The 13736-nt window shown below is 57.5% G+C and overlaps 1 protein-coding gene across 2 annotated transcripts in view; it reads left to right on the top strand.

Annotated features, from left to right (window-relative positions):
• Positions 1-13736, top strand: part of CARMIL2 (capping protein regulator and myosin 1 linker 2) — a 138545-nt gene that overhangs the window by 80722 nt on the left and 44087 nt on the right. For both annotated transcript variants that reach the window (XM_084644406.1, XM_084644407.1), the window contains exons 23-28: positions 1374-1467; positions 1559-1654; positions 2637-2765; positions 6007-6120; positions 8454-8629; positions 12702-12789. In XM_084644406.1, coding sequence (XP_084500532.1) covers positions 1374-1467; positions 1559-1654; positions 2637-2765; positions 6007-6120; positions 8454-8629; positions 12702-12789 — 697 coding nt within the window. The remainder of the gene's footprint in view (positions 1-1373; positions 1468-1558; positions 1655-2636; positions 2766-6006; positions 6121-8453; positions 8630-12701; positions 12790-13736) is intronic.

Raw genomic sequence — 13736 nt, 5'->3', positions numbered from 1 at the left:
ACCACTTGGAGTTCCTATTTCCCCAAAATATCCCCCCCAAGCCCTTACACCCCCTTTCCTGGGGAGGCTTGAGAATAAACAAGATGAGCACAAACCAGTCTTGGATTTTTAAGACCCCAAAAACCCAATCAGATTCTTAAACAGAACTTTATTAGAAGAACAAAAAAAGATAAGAGAACAACTCTGTAAGATCCGAATGGAAGATAATCTTACAGGCAGATTTAAAACAGAGAATCCCTCTAGGCAAAACCTTAAGTTATAAAAAGACACGAAACCAGGAATACACATTTCCTCCAGCACAGTAAATTTCACAAGCCAAAACAAAGAAAACCTAATGCATTTTCTAGCTAGATTACTTACTAACTTTACAGGAGTTGGAGGGCTTGCGTCCTTTATCTGTTCCCGGCAAAGGTATCACACAGACAGATAAAAGCCTTTCCCCCGCCTCAGATTTGAAAGTATCTTGTCCCCTCATTGGTCATTTTGGGTCAGGTGCCAGCCAGGTTACCAGAGCTTCTTAACCCTTTACAGGTAACAGGAGGTTGCCTCTGGCCAGGAGGGATTTTCTAGCACTGTATAGAGAAAGGTGGTTACCCTTCCCTCTATAGTTATGACAGATGCTGTGTGAACTCGGGTGTGGCGCTGCCCCTCAGATCTAGTCCTGCGAGATGGGGATAAGAATTTCACTCCCCGGTGAAGACGCTCTCCCACATGCTTCCTGTGAGACCTTTGGCAAATCACTGAACCGTCCCCCTCACAGTCCAGTCTGCCAATAACTTTCTCCCTGCAGGGACGACTAGGAGCTAACCTCCTTGTTGAGAGGCACTCAGACCGCCTGGGGATGGTGGCCATTTGGGGGCCGAGGCCAATAAAATGGGCAAGCCCCCTGAGAGGGAGAAGGGCTCTGAGCTCCCCAGTGGCCAGGTGCTATAGGAGTGCAGCGTGTCGCTGTTATTTACCCAGGCAATTCTGCAAGACTTCGGAACCAAGTCAGTTTGTTTTCCAGAGGCGAAGTTCACCCTGCGTGGGGCTGCAGCTGAAAGGGGTACAGACGGAGCCATTGTGGGTTGGTGGGGAAATCTCTCTGCCCTTAGTACTGGCCCTTCAGGCTGAAGGTTGCCAAGTGGCCTGTAGGTGTCTGCAAAGGTGCTGAGGGCTCTCTGCCTGGTGGGGGATGAATGCAGCAACAACCCCCGTCCCCTGTGGGTGGGACGGCAGCACAAGGTGTTGTGGGGATGCGGTGGGCTCAGAATGGACGGGGGCGGGGTGCCCGCCGGACCCATCCCAGCTCTGTTCTCGTTGTGGAGCTGGGGCAAGCACAGCCAAGTCCAGGTTGTTTCAGTGATGCTAACTCCAGCTGTGTCACCCCCCAGGAATTACACCCTGCGATCCATGCCTTTGCCCATGAGCGACATGACTCAGGCTTATCGGAGCAATCCGGAGAAGACGGAGGAGGCTGTCCACAAGGTAGATCTCTGGGGCTGGCATGCGGTGGGAACTGGTCCTTTCAGCTCAGCCTCCAACCCTTCCTGCTAACTGGGCCTCTTGCCTGCTGCAGATGCAGTCTTTCCTGGCGAGGAATCAGATGCGGCGGACCCTGCCTAAGCAAACCTTCCGGCTGCAGCAGGGAATTGTCACCAGTTCCTCGGAACAGGTCAGAAGGATTCCGGGCCAGCCACGCTTGCCTGCTTCTCTGTAAGGGGTCGGCCAGAGGGCGTGGGCGTTGCCAGCCAAGGCAATGAGCCGTCAAGTCCAGTACCTGCCTGCGCACTGGACATCTGTGTACATGCAGGGCCTGCTGGAAGCCCACGGCAGTGGTGGAAAGCTTCCCCATGGGCTCCAGCGTGCTTTAGACGCTCTGTGTGCATTTCCTTGCAGTCCCTCCGGTGGCAGGGGCTGAGTGCTGTCCCTGCATGCCTGCCATCCTAGTGGCAGTAGTGAGCACACTCCCTGCTGCAGACTTGCCTGGCCAGGGGAGAGTCAGGGACTGGGGTGGGAGGAGGAGGATCACTGCAGGGTAGTGCGGGGAAAGCGGGCGTGGGACGTGGCACTAAGGAGGGGTGGGGGAAGAAGGCAGACAGGGCTCTAAGGAAGATCAGGGAAGAAGAAGAAGAGTGGCCCATTGGGAGGGATGGAGGGAAGAGAGTCAGGCCAAGGCTGGGTGAGGTATGAAGCAGGGGAGAGCCTGGAGAAGCCAGGCCAGAGGAGGGACAGTATGGTCTGGGAGAACAGGGGAAGAACGAGAGATCCTGGCCGGACGAAGAGAGAACTGTGGGATCCCAGGGGTAACTCACGGACAAACCCCACTGCTGATTCTGAGCCTGCTTCCTGCCCATATGCTGGGGCCCCAGCCTGTCTGATCCCGATTGGAGGGTCCATAGGCTGTCCCATCCAGGCTCTCGGCATGCATTGCACACTAACAAAGGACCACTCCCAGCCCCGGGGTGAGTGCCATGAACCCCATTTCCTGATGGGGAAACTGAGGCACGGAGGGGTTAACTGGCCTTGCCAAGGTCAGAGGTAGGGAGAGTCTGGGTCTGCTTCCGCCCAGCCCTGTGCTCTGCCACCGAGGCTGGCTTTCCTGAGGGCCTGCGGGTGTGCGTGAGTCACACACTGACGCGAGTGCTGTGCTCTAGATGGTGAATGAGATGTGCACCAGCCTACAGAAGCACGTTGACATCCTGAGTGCCTGTCTGGGCCGAGAGGTGGAAGCCAGTGTCTTCTGTGCAGAAGAAGCAATTCGGAAAGCAAACCTGTCCATCAGTGTGAGTCTCCAAGCTGTGCCTGTTGCTCTGTGTGTTCTGTCCTCCCGCTTCCCAGGCCCAGCCCAGCTGCTCCTTAGCTGCAGGCTGCAGCCAGGCCCAGCCGCGCTATTGTCAGCGGAGTCAAATCCTTCCACGACAAACCCCAAACTGGCTCCTTGGCTCTGGTGCCACAGACAAAGGACCATTGGGACGTTAGCTCTGGGGCGGAGGCTGAGTCATTCTTCCAGCTGTGCCATGACCTGGACCATGGCCACCCTCAAAACAGAGAATTTCTCAAGTCTTTGGCCGCAGCCCAGAACCAGCAAGTGATTACCCTAGCCAAGTTCTCCGCAGGGGGCCAAAAGATTAACTCTGATTTAAAAAGCCAGTAAGATTGTGACCAGTAACATGAGCCTGACTCACAGCTGGATCAAATAGGATGGCTGCTGGAGAACAAAACTTTCCTTTGCTTTTAAAGGGAATGGTTAGGGTTAGGGTTAAAGGGAGTGGTTAGAGTTAAAGGGAAGGGGAAGGGTTAGGGTTAAAGGGAAGGGTTTATTGGGTTTTTCCCAGGGGGTGCAGGGCTAGAAATGTGACTGGATCAGGGAGGGGGGTGGCACAAATCGAGCATGAATGATGATTGGGGGCAATCAGGTAAGCTGCTGGTAAATGAGCCCACTGAGATTAAAGTGCTCGCTACCCGTAACCAGGAGGAGGAGAATTTTCTTTGCCAGATCTTAGCCTGGGCATGGAGAGTGGGGAGCAAATCAAGTTAATTGGATTCATGTATTAATGGGGGAGAGGAGCTTCATGGCTCTTGAGCCCCTGAAGGCCCCTGCCAATCTCAGTACCCGCTCTGTTGGGTCTGCTACGGGGCTGCTTTGTGTGGGCTGGAAGCGGAGGAGAGTTTGGGGACAGGGGAAGGACAGATGGGGCGGGGAGGAGCAGAATCCTGGCATTGCACCCCTCCTACCGTCCATGCACTGCTCATTATAGACTCTCTGTGACACGGGGGAGTGGGGGCAAGCCTCCATATCTCTTTGGCGCAGCCCCATGCTTACGGGGAGTGGCAGATCCTGAGGAGCCTACAGGGGGTCATTTGGAGGCTGGCATTCTTCCCAAGCTCGCTGGGTGGCTGGTGGCCCAGGGGGAGGGGCAGCCAGAGAGAGGCTTGTGGGTGGTCCTGGGGTGCACTGGCCTCCTGACTCTCTCACGTGGGGCCCCACCAGTCTCCCTTTATTGTCAAGGACAGACTGGAGGCCCCAGCAAGCTTCTGAAGGCTCATCAGGCGCCGGGTGCCCTATGCAGGGAGTGCCTGTTTCTGTGCGCCCCTGGGATCTGCAGGGACGGGGCTCCCCTCCCACGAAGAGGCTGCCTGTTTCCGTGCACCCCTGGGATCTGCAGGGACGGGGCTCCCCTCCCACGAAGAGGCTGCCTGCTTCTGTGCGCCCCTGGGATCTGCAGAGATGGGGATCTTCTCATCTGCACCTCAGGAGAGCCACAGAGAGGGCCAGGGGATGCCCGGTATGTGCTGCTCCCCACGGTCCATCTGCCTGCCTCCCTTCCTGCAGACCTTGTCACATCCCTAGGGAGGGACCTCCTCTCCTGGGCTGGTCCTGAGGAGAGTGACACCACCAGGGGCTTTGCCCCTGCACCCCTTGGGCAGGCAGCTGTGCCCCACAACCCCCCCCCCCATGTTGAAACTACCGAAAAAATGAAGGAAATTCTCAAACTTTGAAGGCTGATCTCAGCAATGGGTGGCAAAAATCCTTCTAATAATCTTGCCACTAGTAAAACAAACCCCTTTGCTTGGCCAGGAAACCATCAGCATAACAAACACCACTCTGGACACTCCCATGGCCAGGGCCTTGCCTCTGCCCCCTGCGAGAGGAGTTTGTCAGGGTGGCTGCTCTGGGCCCCTGGCTCCGCAGTGGGGAGCTACCCACCCTGGTTTCCTGGGCTGGAGCAGTGTCCGCACTCTCCTTCAGCTGCACACCGTAATGCAGGAGAGAGGGATCCTAGCTGACATGCTGGCGTGTGTGAACTTTGCTGAGACGGCGCTGTCTGTAGCTTCCCACCTGAGGGGAACTGACGGGGATTGTTCCTAAGAGAGAAACCCTCCACACCGGCTCAGAGTGAGCACAGGGGTCCGTGCAACTCCTGGGGAAGAGCCCCAGAGGTGTCTTTTGGACCTTGTTCCTTGGAGCCAGTCTCGCTCCTGGATAGGCCCATGCAGCAGCAGCTCCAATTCCTGCCTGCTTTACAGTCAGCCCCTTGTACCGTCTGAGAAACAATTATTGGGAGCTGTAGGAAAAAACTCTCGCAGTTCCCGCAGCGAGTCTGACCATCCATTGCTCCAGCAGACACCGGAAGGGGGCCCCGCAGGGAACGGTCCCTGTGTTGGTTCCCACCTGTTTCAGTGGTGGTGGTAGTTTTTTCTCTCTGCCTCTCCTGGCACTAAGCCCCCTCTGCTGAGGGCTGGTACTACCCAGGCAGGTTCTCAAACCCCAAGGGATTAATGGCTGTACTCAGTGCCTAGATGTCTCTGCAGTGGGATAATCGCAAGAGGATTCTTGTTGGCTTCCGGGGGCAGGCGGCGGTGAAGGGCTCCAGTGAGATTTAATCCAAGATGATGCTGTCAACGCTGTGAAGAAGCCAGAAGGGATAAGGAGGGGATCAGCATCCAGGGAGCAATGTGGCCTGCCCTCACACTATCTGTTAGGGGAAGAGGAATAGGCAGCAGCCAGGAAATAAAGAGCGATCAGCAAAGAGCCAAGAGGGAGTCAGGGATTAAAGAGAGAGCTCAAGACGCAAGAGAGGCCGGGAGCGTCTGGAGCGGCAGGTTCAGCTCCCAGCTCAGGGTGACAAGTGGAGATTGCAGGGCAGGCCGTGAAGCTGCCCCACCCTTTGACCTTGGGTAGCGCTCCGTGCTTCAGGGAGCCTCACTACCTGCAGCCGTGAGCAGAGCCATGGGAAGCCCAGGGCTGCCACAGCGGAGGCTGGGGGTCAGGAGTGACAGGTGTTGGCAGAGCCGTGGGAAGCCCAGGACTGGGACAGCAGGGCAGGATTGAGGGCATACTCAGAGCCGTGGGGGAGGGGGAGGCCCTGGCTAAGGCTTGCTTTATGTGAAGTGGCAAATACTATTGCAGTGAAGGGCTAAGGGTTCAGAGGGTTCTGCTAAATCCCTGATGGGGAAAGCTTCCTGGGGAGAGTGGGGGCTGTCTGTGTCCATTCACCTCTGGGATTTCTCTTCCCATCGCAGCTTTTGCCGCTCCTGTATGAGACCGGGAACACCCCGTACCAGAACTGCCAACTGCAGCACAAGCTGGAATGTCTGACTGAAGCAGCCTTGCAGGCCTGCAGCCGGGAGATCCAGGTAGGTGGCTGGACTGCAGGGGGTGCCGTGGTTCTTGCCGATCAGCCACAAGGTGGTGCATTGGGTGATGCCACCTGCCTTGGCGTGATCAGATGCAACAGGCTGAGCAATGCTTGTAAAGCGGGAGGACGGCAGCGCGGCTGGTTCCTGGTGCCTCTGCTAGGCTGGAGGAGCGCCTGTCGGGAGGGACAATCTCCCTCACTTCACCCCCTTCTCGCACCTTTTGGCCATGCAGAGGGGTGCTGAGCACTCGTCTTTTGCCTCCACGTCACTGCTCGCTTCCCTTCTCCGGGGTGCCCTGAATTAGCCGTGCAGTGAAGGGGGTGAGGCCAGGTGTGAGGGCAGCTGAGTCCATCGGTCTGCCCCTGACTGGGTGCTCAGTGGTGCAGCTGGCAGGCAGAGCTGTGAACACATAGGGGAGCGAGGCTGGGAGCCTGAGGCGGGAACACTTGCCAGTGCTGGGGGTGACGATGCATTTACTTGGTGCCGTCGCCCACGTCCCCTCAGGGTGAAGGGGTTTAGCTCCAGGCTTTTCCTTTATTTTTCTAGCTTCCCCCCAGACTTTGTGCTGTAACTGTTGTTCTTCCTGTGTCTCCCACCTGCTGTGCGATTGATTCCATTTCGCCAGCTCCCTGGATCTACGGTGCTGTGAACTCCTGGGCATGAATCTGAAATAATCCGACCGCCCTCCGTAGAGGCTTGTGGATTTACCTGGGCTTTTCACTGGCATAACAGAGAGAAGAGCCTGGCCCAGGAGGCGTGCAAGGGCAATTCTTGAGCTAGCCAGAACAGGGCAGGCTCTCAGCCAGCGCTCCCTTCTGCAAGGCTATCCTGCTGTAGAGGCCGCTGGCTGCCCGCTCCTGCCCTAGGGCTCAGCTCTGGCTAAAAGCACTGAGAGGTGCTATGTAGCAGGGGCTTACCCAGCTGGGGATCAGGCCTGTCTGCTGCCTCTGTTTCTCCTGCTTAAGATCCCCAAGAACCTCACCTAGGCTCATGTGTCCAATAACATCTCCCTGGGGGCTGGTGTATTAACACAGTTCAAAATGAAACACACAAACTCACCCCCGTTTGGCTGCAGCTCTCCACAGGCCCTCAGCCAGGGAGCCTAGAGAGAGTCTCTGATCAAACTCCCCAGCAGGCCTGGCTGTGAGTCGCATGCTCCCATCACATGACCCCTGGACTCGCACCCTGCATATGGGAGGTGGGCTACAGCTTGTACAGGTGAGGCTGAGCTCCAGCCTGTGTTGTGACGCCCTATACATTTTACAGAGCCTTTGGCATTGAGGGAAGTGTTGGTTCCGGCTCAAACGGACCTGCTGCTACGCAATCAAATCCACTTTTGCAGCTGTAGGTGCGGAAGAGCTGACAGAGGGCACATCTGGGGGGGATTTCTTCCTGCAGTAGAAGTGCAAAGTGTGCAAAAATGTGTTGTTCAGGGGTTAAAGCCAGGCCTGCAGTACCCATCTGAGGGCACCCTTAGCTTCCCCCCAACAGCCAGGAAAGGAATGAAATGACTCATTCTTTTAAATTCTGAGATCTTGGGCCTGGGGGGGGCATGAGGAAGCTGCCTGTTGCAAGGGAACAGCCATGAGCTGCAGATACATTTCCTGCACCCCGACCTGTTTTATTTAAAAAACCCGCCCCTCTTCGGTGGGCAGGGGATCCGCCCATGCTGTGGCCAGCTTGGGGCCACGTGGCAACTTGTTAGCCCAAGGACCACCTTTGGCTCCCTTGGGATGGAGATTTCCCCCTCCTCTTTAGGGGTCATTGTGCTTGGGCCCTTTTTGATTGGCTCCTTTATGGCACAGGAAGATGGATTTCTTTCTCTTTAAAGGAGGGGTTTTGAGCTGTGATGTCATAAACCACCTAGTTCTCCAGACCTCCAGAGTCCTCCAGGATAAACAGGAGGACAAGACCTGAATTTCAAACAAACAAAACCCTTCCATTCTGCCCTCAGCCATCAGAAAGAAGGCACAAGCTCTGTTGGTTTCCTTTGCAGGTCACCTGTAATACAGCAGTGTGGGGGGTGGAGGGTACGGGTCCAGCATGCATTGTTCTGTCTTGGACTTGCTGGGAGGCCATTCAAATCAAGATGGAGCATTGCATGATGGGGCATGTGGTCTCCATATTAAAAATGAGGAGAGCCCACAATTCAGAACTCAGCAGCTCCTCTGGCTGCTCTTGACACGTTTGCTGTAGAGGGCTATTCCTTCGTGGAGTAATATTTGCGTGCGGTGGGTTAAGCACATAGCAGGTGCATAGGCCATTGACCAAGCTGTGTTCGAGAGTGACCCTCCTTCAGTGCTGCTCCTCTGCTTTGATTTATGGCCCAGGCTATTATGCAGGCCGTGCTGGATACCACCCAGAATCTGTGTCCTACAATTCTGCGGAAGAGTGGCCTTCGGGACCGGCTGGTCCACACGATCTGTGAGCGAATCATCCTTCAGGACCACCTCAGCCTGAGCGCTGTCCTGGACCAGCTGGTCACTGATGTGTTCAGCAAGCTAACGTGAGTGAGAGAATCTCTGGCTTTTGTCACGCATTTGAAATATCACCACAAAACCAGCCAGGTTAGCCAGGTGCAGCGGCTGCTCCGCCATTGCTTGGGAGCAGCTATGGCACGTAGCTGAGATAAATTATTTCAGCTGGCGCCTGGCCTTGCTTCACTTCTATCCTAGATAGCCGCACCAGAGGAACAAGCTGATACGAGGCATTTCTGGCGTGCTGTGAATTTATGCAGCACTTTACAAAGGTAGATCCGGCCAGTCCCTTGCAGCGTGGGCTTACAACGCCGCGTTGGCACAGCTCTGCTGCCGAAGTGCTTTAATGAAGACGCTCTGTGCCGACCGGCTCAAGGGGGCAGATTTCTCACAGCCCTGAGTGACGTCGTTATGCCAGAGTAATTCGTAGTGTAGACCTGCCCTAAATAAGGCCAGCCAAGGGTGTGGGGACTGCTGAAGAGGCAGAGGGAGAGGGCAGGGAAGAGCAGGGAGGGTGGTGGTGCATGCCCTGAAGAGGGAAAAGGAGGCAGAAGGCCAGTCTCTACGCTCGCGTGCCTGTGTAAACCCAGAGTAGCTCCCTTGTCCTAACTGGGCGCAGGATCTGTCCCCAAAGGGATCGTTGAGTGAGGAGCCTGGGAAGCGCGTGGGGCCAGAGCGGAGCTGTAGAGCAGGCAGGTGATGAGGTGGGGCGAGGAGATGGGTGGGAAAGCTGTGGAGTTTAATAGTGATTCCCTGGGTGTGCTGCCACCTCTGCTTTTCTCCGGCTGCCTGTGGCCTGGCAGCCGCCCCGAGCCCAGGGAGCCTCCTCCGCCAGAATAACAGCAGGGCGGGCAGGGGCAGCTCCTGCTGCTGCTGAGCTGTAACTAGCCAGGGCTGCTCCCCGGGGCCAGCCTGGCAGCACAGCGAGCAGGCCGCCAGCCAAGCTGTGGCTCTAGGACCTTCCTTTCCGTGGGATTCCCGTCCGGCCCTGTGCTGTCCAGAGCCCTGCCCATTCTGACTCGGCTCTGCACCAGGTGTCACCCAGCGCTGTCCTGTCTCGCCTCCCCAGGGCAAACCAGGGACACTGGGAGCAGTGACCCGGCTGGCGGGGCGAGTTGGCACTCGCGTGGGTAACGTTTCATCACAGTTTTACGTCAGCCTGGCCAAACAGTAGTAGCCCGTGCCTCCGATCTGCTTGCCCGCCTTCCCCCAGGAAGAGAGGGGAGCTGGTGTTTTATTCGTCTGGCAGAAGCGCAGGCTCGCTCCGAAGTGTAGTGAGCAAGTCCAGTGTAGCAGGGACCTCCATGCAGCTCCCTGCCTGGGCCAGCATTCGTTGGCCTCCACTGGGATTTGCAGCTGAAATCACAGCTGGCTGCCGAGGTAGCATGTTGTATTGGGCAGGCTGCTCCCTGGCACCAGTCTCTCCCCTCTCCGCATGTCAGGGTGTGGGCATCACAGAGGCTCTGCACCATACATGTGGGGCAGTCTGTGACGTAGGACTAGTCCCTTCTTCGCACCCCCCACCCCAGCCTCCTGGCCTCGGGACTAGCCCAGTCAGCACCCATCAGAGCAGAGTTCTCAGGCCGGGGCTGCTGCTTCACGGATGAGGTAGCAGGGAAACTGGGTGCGTGAATTCTGTCTGGGAGTCAGACTCCATCAGGCCCTGTGTGGTTGATCATTCACTTCCACCGTAACCTTGAGGGTGGGGGAGAGGGTCGTCTGTTTGTAGGACTAAATTGCTCGGCAGCAGTTCTCGGCTACAGTGATTGGCTCCCCAGCGCCTACAGGGAGGCTGGGCTGCCCTCTCTAGTTTGCTGTCTCTGAGCAAATGTATTTCATGTCCTCTGTGCAAATTAAAATGCCGGCCCATTCCCCTCTAGTAGATGTTCCCGGGCATCCTTCTTACAGGATAGCTGGGCCAGGCCCAGGCCTGGGCTTCGCACTCACGCCAGCCTTTGATCTCCCTTTAAGGAACTAGGGGCTTGCTCCTGAAAGGAGCAAAGCATCTACCCCTCAGCACCCTGCAGGGTCGCATCTCGGATCCAAACAGAGAATAACAGCATCCCTCATGGGGCAGATGTAGCTTCCCAATTCAAGGGGTGCATTATACCACATCTAGCCCTGCTTCCCCCCTCCCCAGTGTCTGTAGGGGGAAACTGCCCTGGCTGGGATGATTTAGTTGGGGTTGGTCCTGCTTTGAGCAGGGGGTTGGACTAGCTGACTCCCGAGGTCCCTTCCAGCCCTGATATTCTGTGATCGCAGCCCAGAGTGGGCAAAGCAAGTGGACGGGGCATCCCTGCCCAAGTGGCGGTGGCACAGGCTCCTTGTCCCTCCCCTTGCACCACAGCTCCCTGCCAGATGGACCAGAGCAGCCTGGCTTGCACTTCCCCGCCCTGCCCAAATCCTTACCCCTCCCTGCTGGCTCAAGGCTTCCTGCCAGGCTCCCAGTGCAGATTCTGGATCTGGGCTCCCAGCCACTTGTGATGCATGTGTGGGAGTTTCCAGGTGAGTGCTAACCAGTCGAATAATCCTTGGCGCTCACAATCCTCTCTCCTTGGCAGTCCATACCTGTGTTTCAAAAACTGCTGGAGCTGAGCCCCTGACAAAGGAGTGCAGCAATCATTGTCCCCATTTTATAGAAGGGGAAACAGAGGCAGGGAGGTGCAGTCACATGGTGAGCGTGTGGCAGAGTTGGGCCTAGAACCTGGGACTCATAGGTCCCAGTTCTCTGCTCAATGCCCTAGACCAGACCAGGCCAGGGTCAAGGTGTCTAGGCCTCAGTTACGATGTCAGATTGAGACAAGATTGACGCTGGGCCCACAGTTCACATTCCCTCCTTGGTTTATTTGCACGGAGGGTCTTGTGGGAGCTGCTTCCTGGGAACCCATCCCTTCACTTTTCCTGCTGTACAGAAGGCTAAGCTGTTCCTCTGCCACAGGGCCCAGGCTGTGGGAGGTGACTCTGATTTCCCCCCTTTTTGCCTGTGCCCCATTGCCTAGGAACCAAGTGCAGGTGATGTGAGGGCGGCAGCTTTGGCACGAGCAGATTGTGTTCAGGCAGCCTCCGCGTGGGTCTGCCCACTCCCTGCGGCTCGGCGGAGGGGTGCCTGGTACCACTTTCCCTTTGGCGGGGCTGGGGGGTCTGTGCTCGGGCCGTGTCCTGGTCTCGTGGGTGTCTGTTGCACAGACCACATAGGGCTGCCTGGCGAATCTGCAAGCTGCTGGAATGGTCTGTTAGCTCTGCTGCTCCTGGCTCACTATCAAAGGTATTTGGGTCTGGAGAGCAGCTGTCCCCCCCCGCAGCCCAGCTCAGCCCAGCTTGAGCTTGCATATGGGGCAGTACAAGGTCTAGGGCCCTCAGTCCCCTGGCCACCCAAGCGAGGGCAGGATGCGGCGGGGCTCTGGCCTTGTCCTTCCCCCCTCAGATTAGCCCACAGTGCAGGGCTCCCCTTTGGAGGGGGTCATAAACCTTCCTCCTCCGGTGCCCCAGGGACTCCCTCAGGGTGATGCACCGCCCCCAGCATGGCTGGGGGGCTCTGACCCCTCCTGTGGGGCTGCCCAGGCAAGGGACTCTGGGCCCCTTGGAGTAATTAGTGCATGCAGAAGAGGCCGGTCTCGCTATCCCCATGATGGGGAGGCTGAGAGGTGCGGGGAGTCTACGGCGGGGCTGGGGACTGATCCTAGGGGCCATGTTCAGCCTGTCAGGGCATTTCCTCTCCGCTTTCCTGGCTTCCTGTCCCGTGCCCTCGCGCCGGCCTTGCCCTCCACGCTGCCGGGCAGGCTCTCTCCCAGCACCACTGCAGTGGCCAGGGGCCAGCTTGGCCTGTACTTCGATGTGAGCTCTGCGGGGCAGGGGCTGTATATGCAACACCTGGTACCGTGGGGCCAGGCTCGCGACTCCGGCTCCTTAGCGTGAGTGCGATGCGGGTGGGGGCCTGGTTAGCCCTGCTTCCTGGCCTGTTCTCTTGCGTCTTCCCTGGCTGCAGCACTGGCTTACTGGGATGGGAACTGGCTTCTGTGGCCTTCCCTCTCCCCTCCACTGCTCCCATGGGATGGGGGGCTCAGCCCCGCCGCGCACTAACTGCCCTATCTCTTCTCACAGCGAAATCAGGCTGTCTGTCATTGCGGCTGTGGCCGACGGGCTGATCCACGAGGTGCTGGAGGACCTGACAAGTGCTCAGTGCAGGCTGGTGAGTAGCCATGTTTGTTCTCTCCTTCCTCCGGGGCTCTGCCAGGCAGAGAGGTGCCAGCTTGAGCACACAGCCTCTCCCTTCTGCTCCTAGTGCCGGCGGCCACATGGATGGCCCACTTCCTGGTGCGGCCCAGGGGTCTCAGGGTGCCCGCTGTACTGGTGGGGCTAGACTGGGCTTTGCCCGGCACGGGGCAGCTGACTGCAAAGACTCTCCCCTGCTTCAGTCCTAGGCAGCTGCCAGGGCTAGCACCCGCAGCTGAGCCAGCCTTCAAAGAGGGCAAGACTGGAGCTGTGGCTCTTGCCTCCTCTCCAGGGTCTGCACAGGGTGAGGCAGCTGCGCCCTTCCAAGGGCCCCGGAGGCACCGGGCCTGCCTCCGACCTGAGTCACTGCTCCACCACACTCCTCACCAAGGGCTCTGACTTAAAGCCACAATTAATCCCTGGCGTGCCAAGGCCATTGACCTCGGGCATTGCCCAGTCTAGTGACGGGGAGCAGCTGTTGTGCAGCCCCCTCCAGAACTTCCTCTCGCTGCTTTTCTCCTAGGCCGGCTTCTCCCCCAGGTATTCCCCCTCCCCAGCAGAGCAGCTGGGCTTGTTGCCCTCCCCTTGCTATGGCACCATCCTGGGATTGACTCTTTGGTGCTATTTGTCTCCTGCCCCTTTCAGTGCAGGGCCAGGAGCCACCCTGTGGCTGAGAGCGGTAAGGAATTGCCAGGGGAAAACCAACACCAGCTGGATTTTTGTGCCAGGTCTCTGTGTCTGAAGTGGGCTCTGCTGGCACCACACCTGGGCTGTGAGGGGGAAGTTTTGGCAGGCCAGAAGCCTGCTAGCAATAGAAACATGGATGGCACGTTACTGGAGCTCATAAGGAGCAGGGCATTATTATACATAAATTATTCCCCCTGATGAAGCACGGCAGGGCACATTCAAGGGCTACTTAATGGT

Source organism: Lepidochelys olivacea (assembly GCF_965140295.1).
Source record: "Lepidochelys olivacea isolate rLepOli2 genome assembly, chromosome: 12".
Classification (NCBI taxonomy): Eukaryota; Metazoa; Chordata; order Testudines; family Cheloniidae; genus Lepidochelys; species Lepidochelys olivacea.
This window is presented reverse-complemented; position numbering and strand designations above follow the sequence as displayed.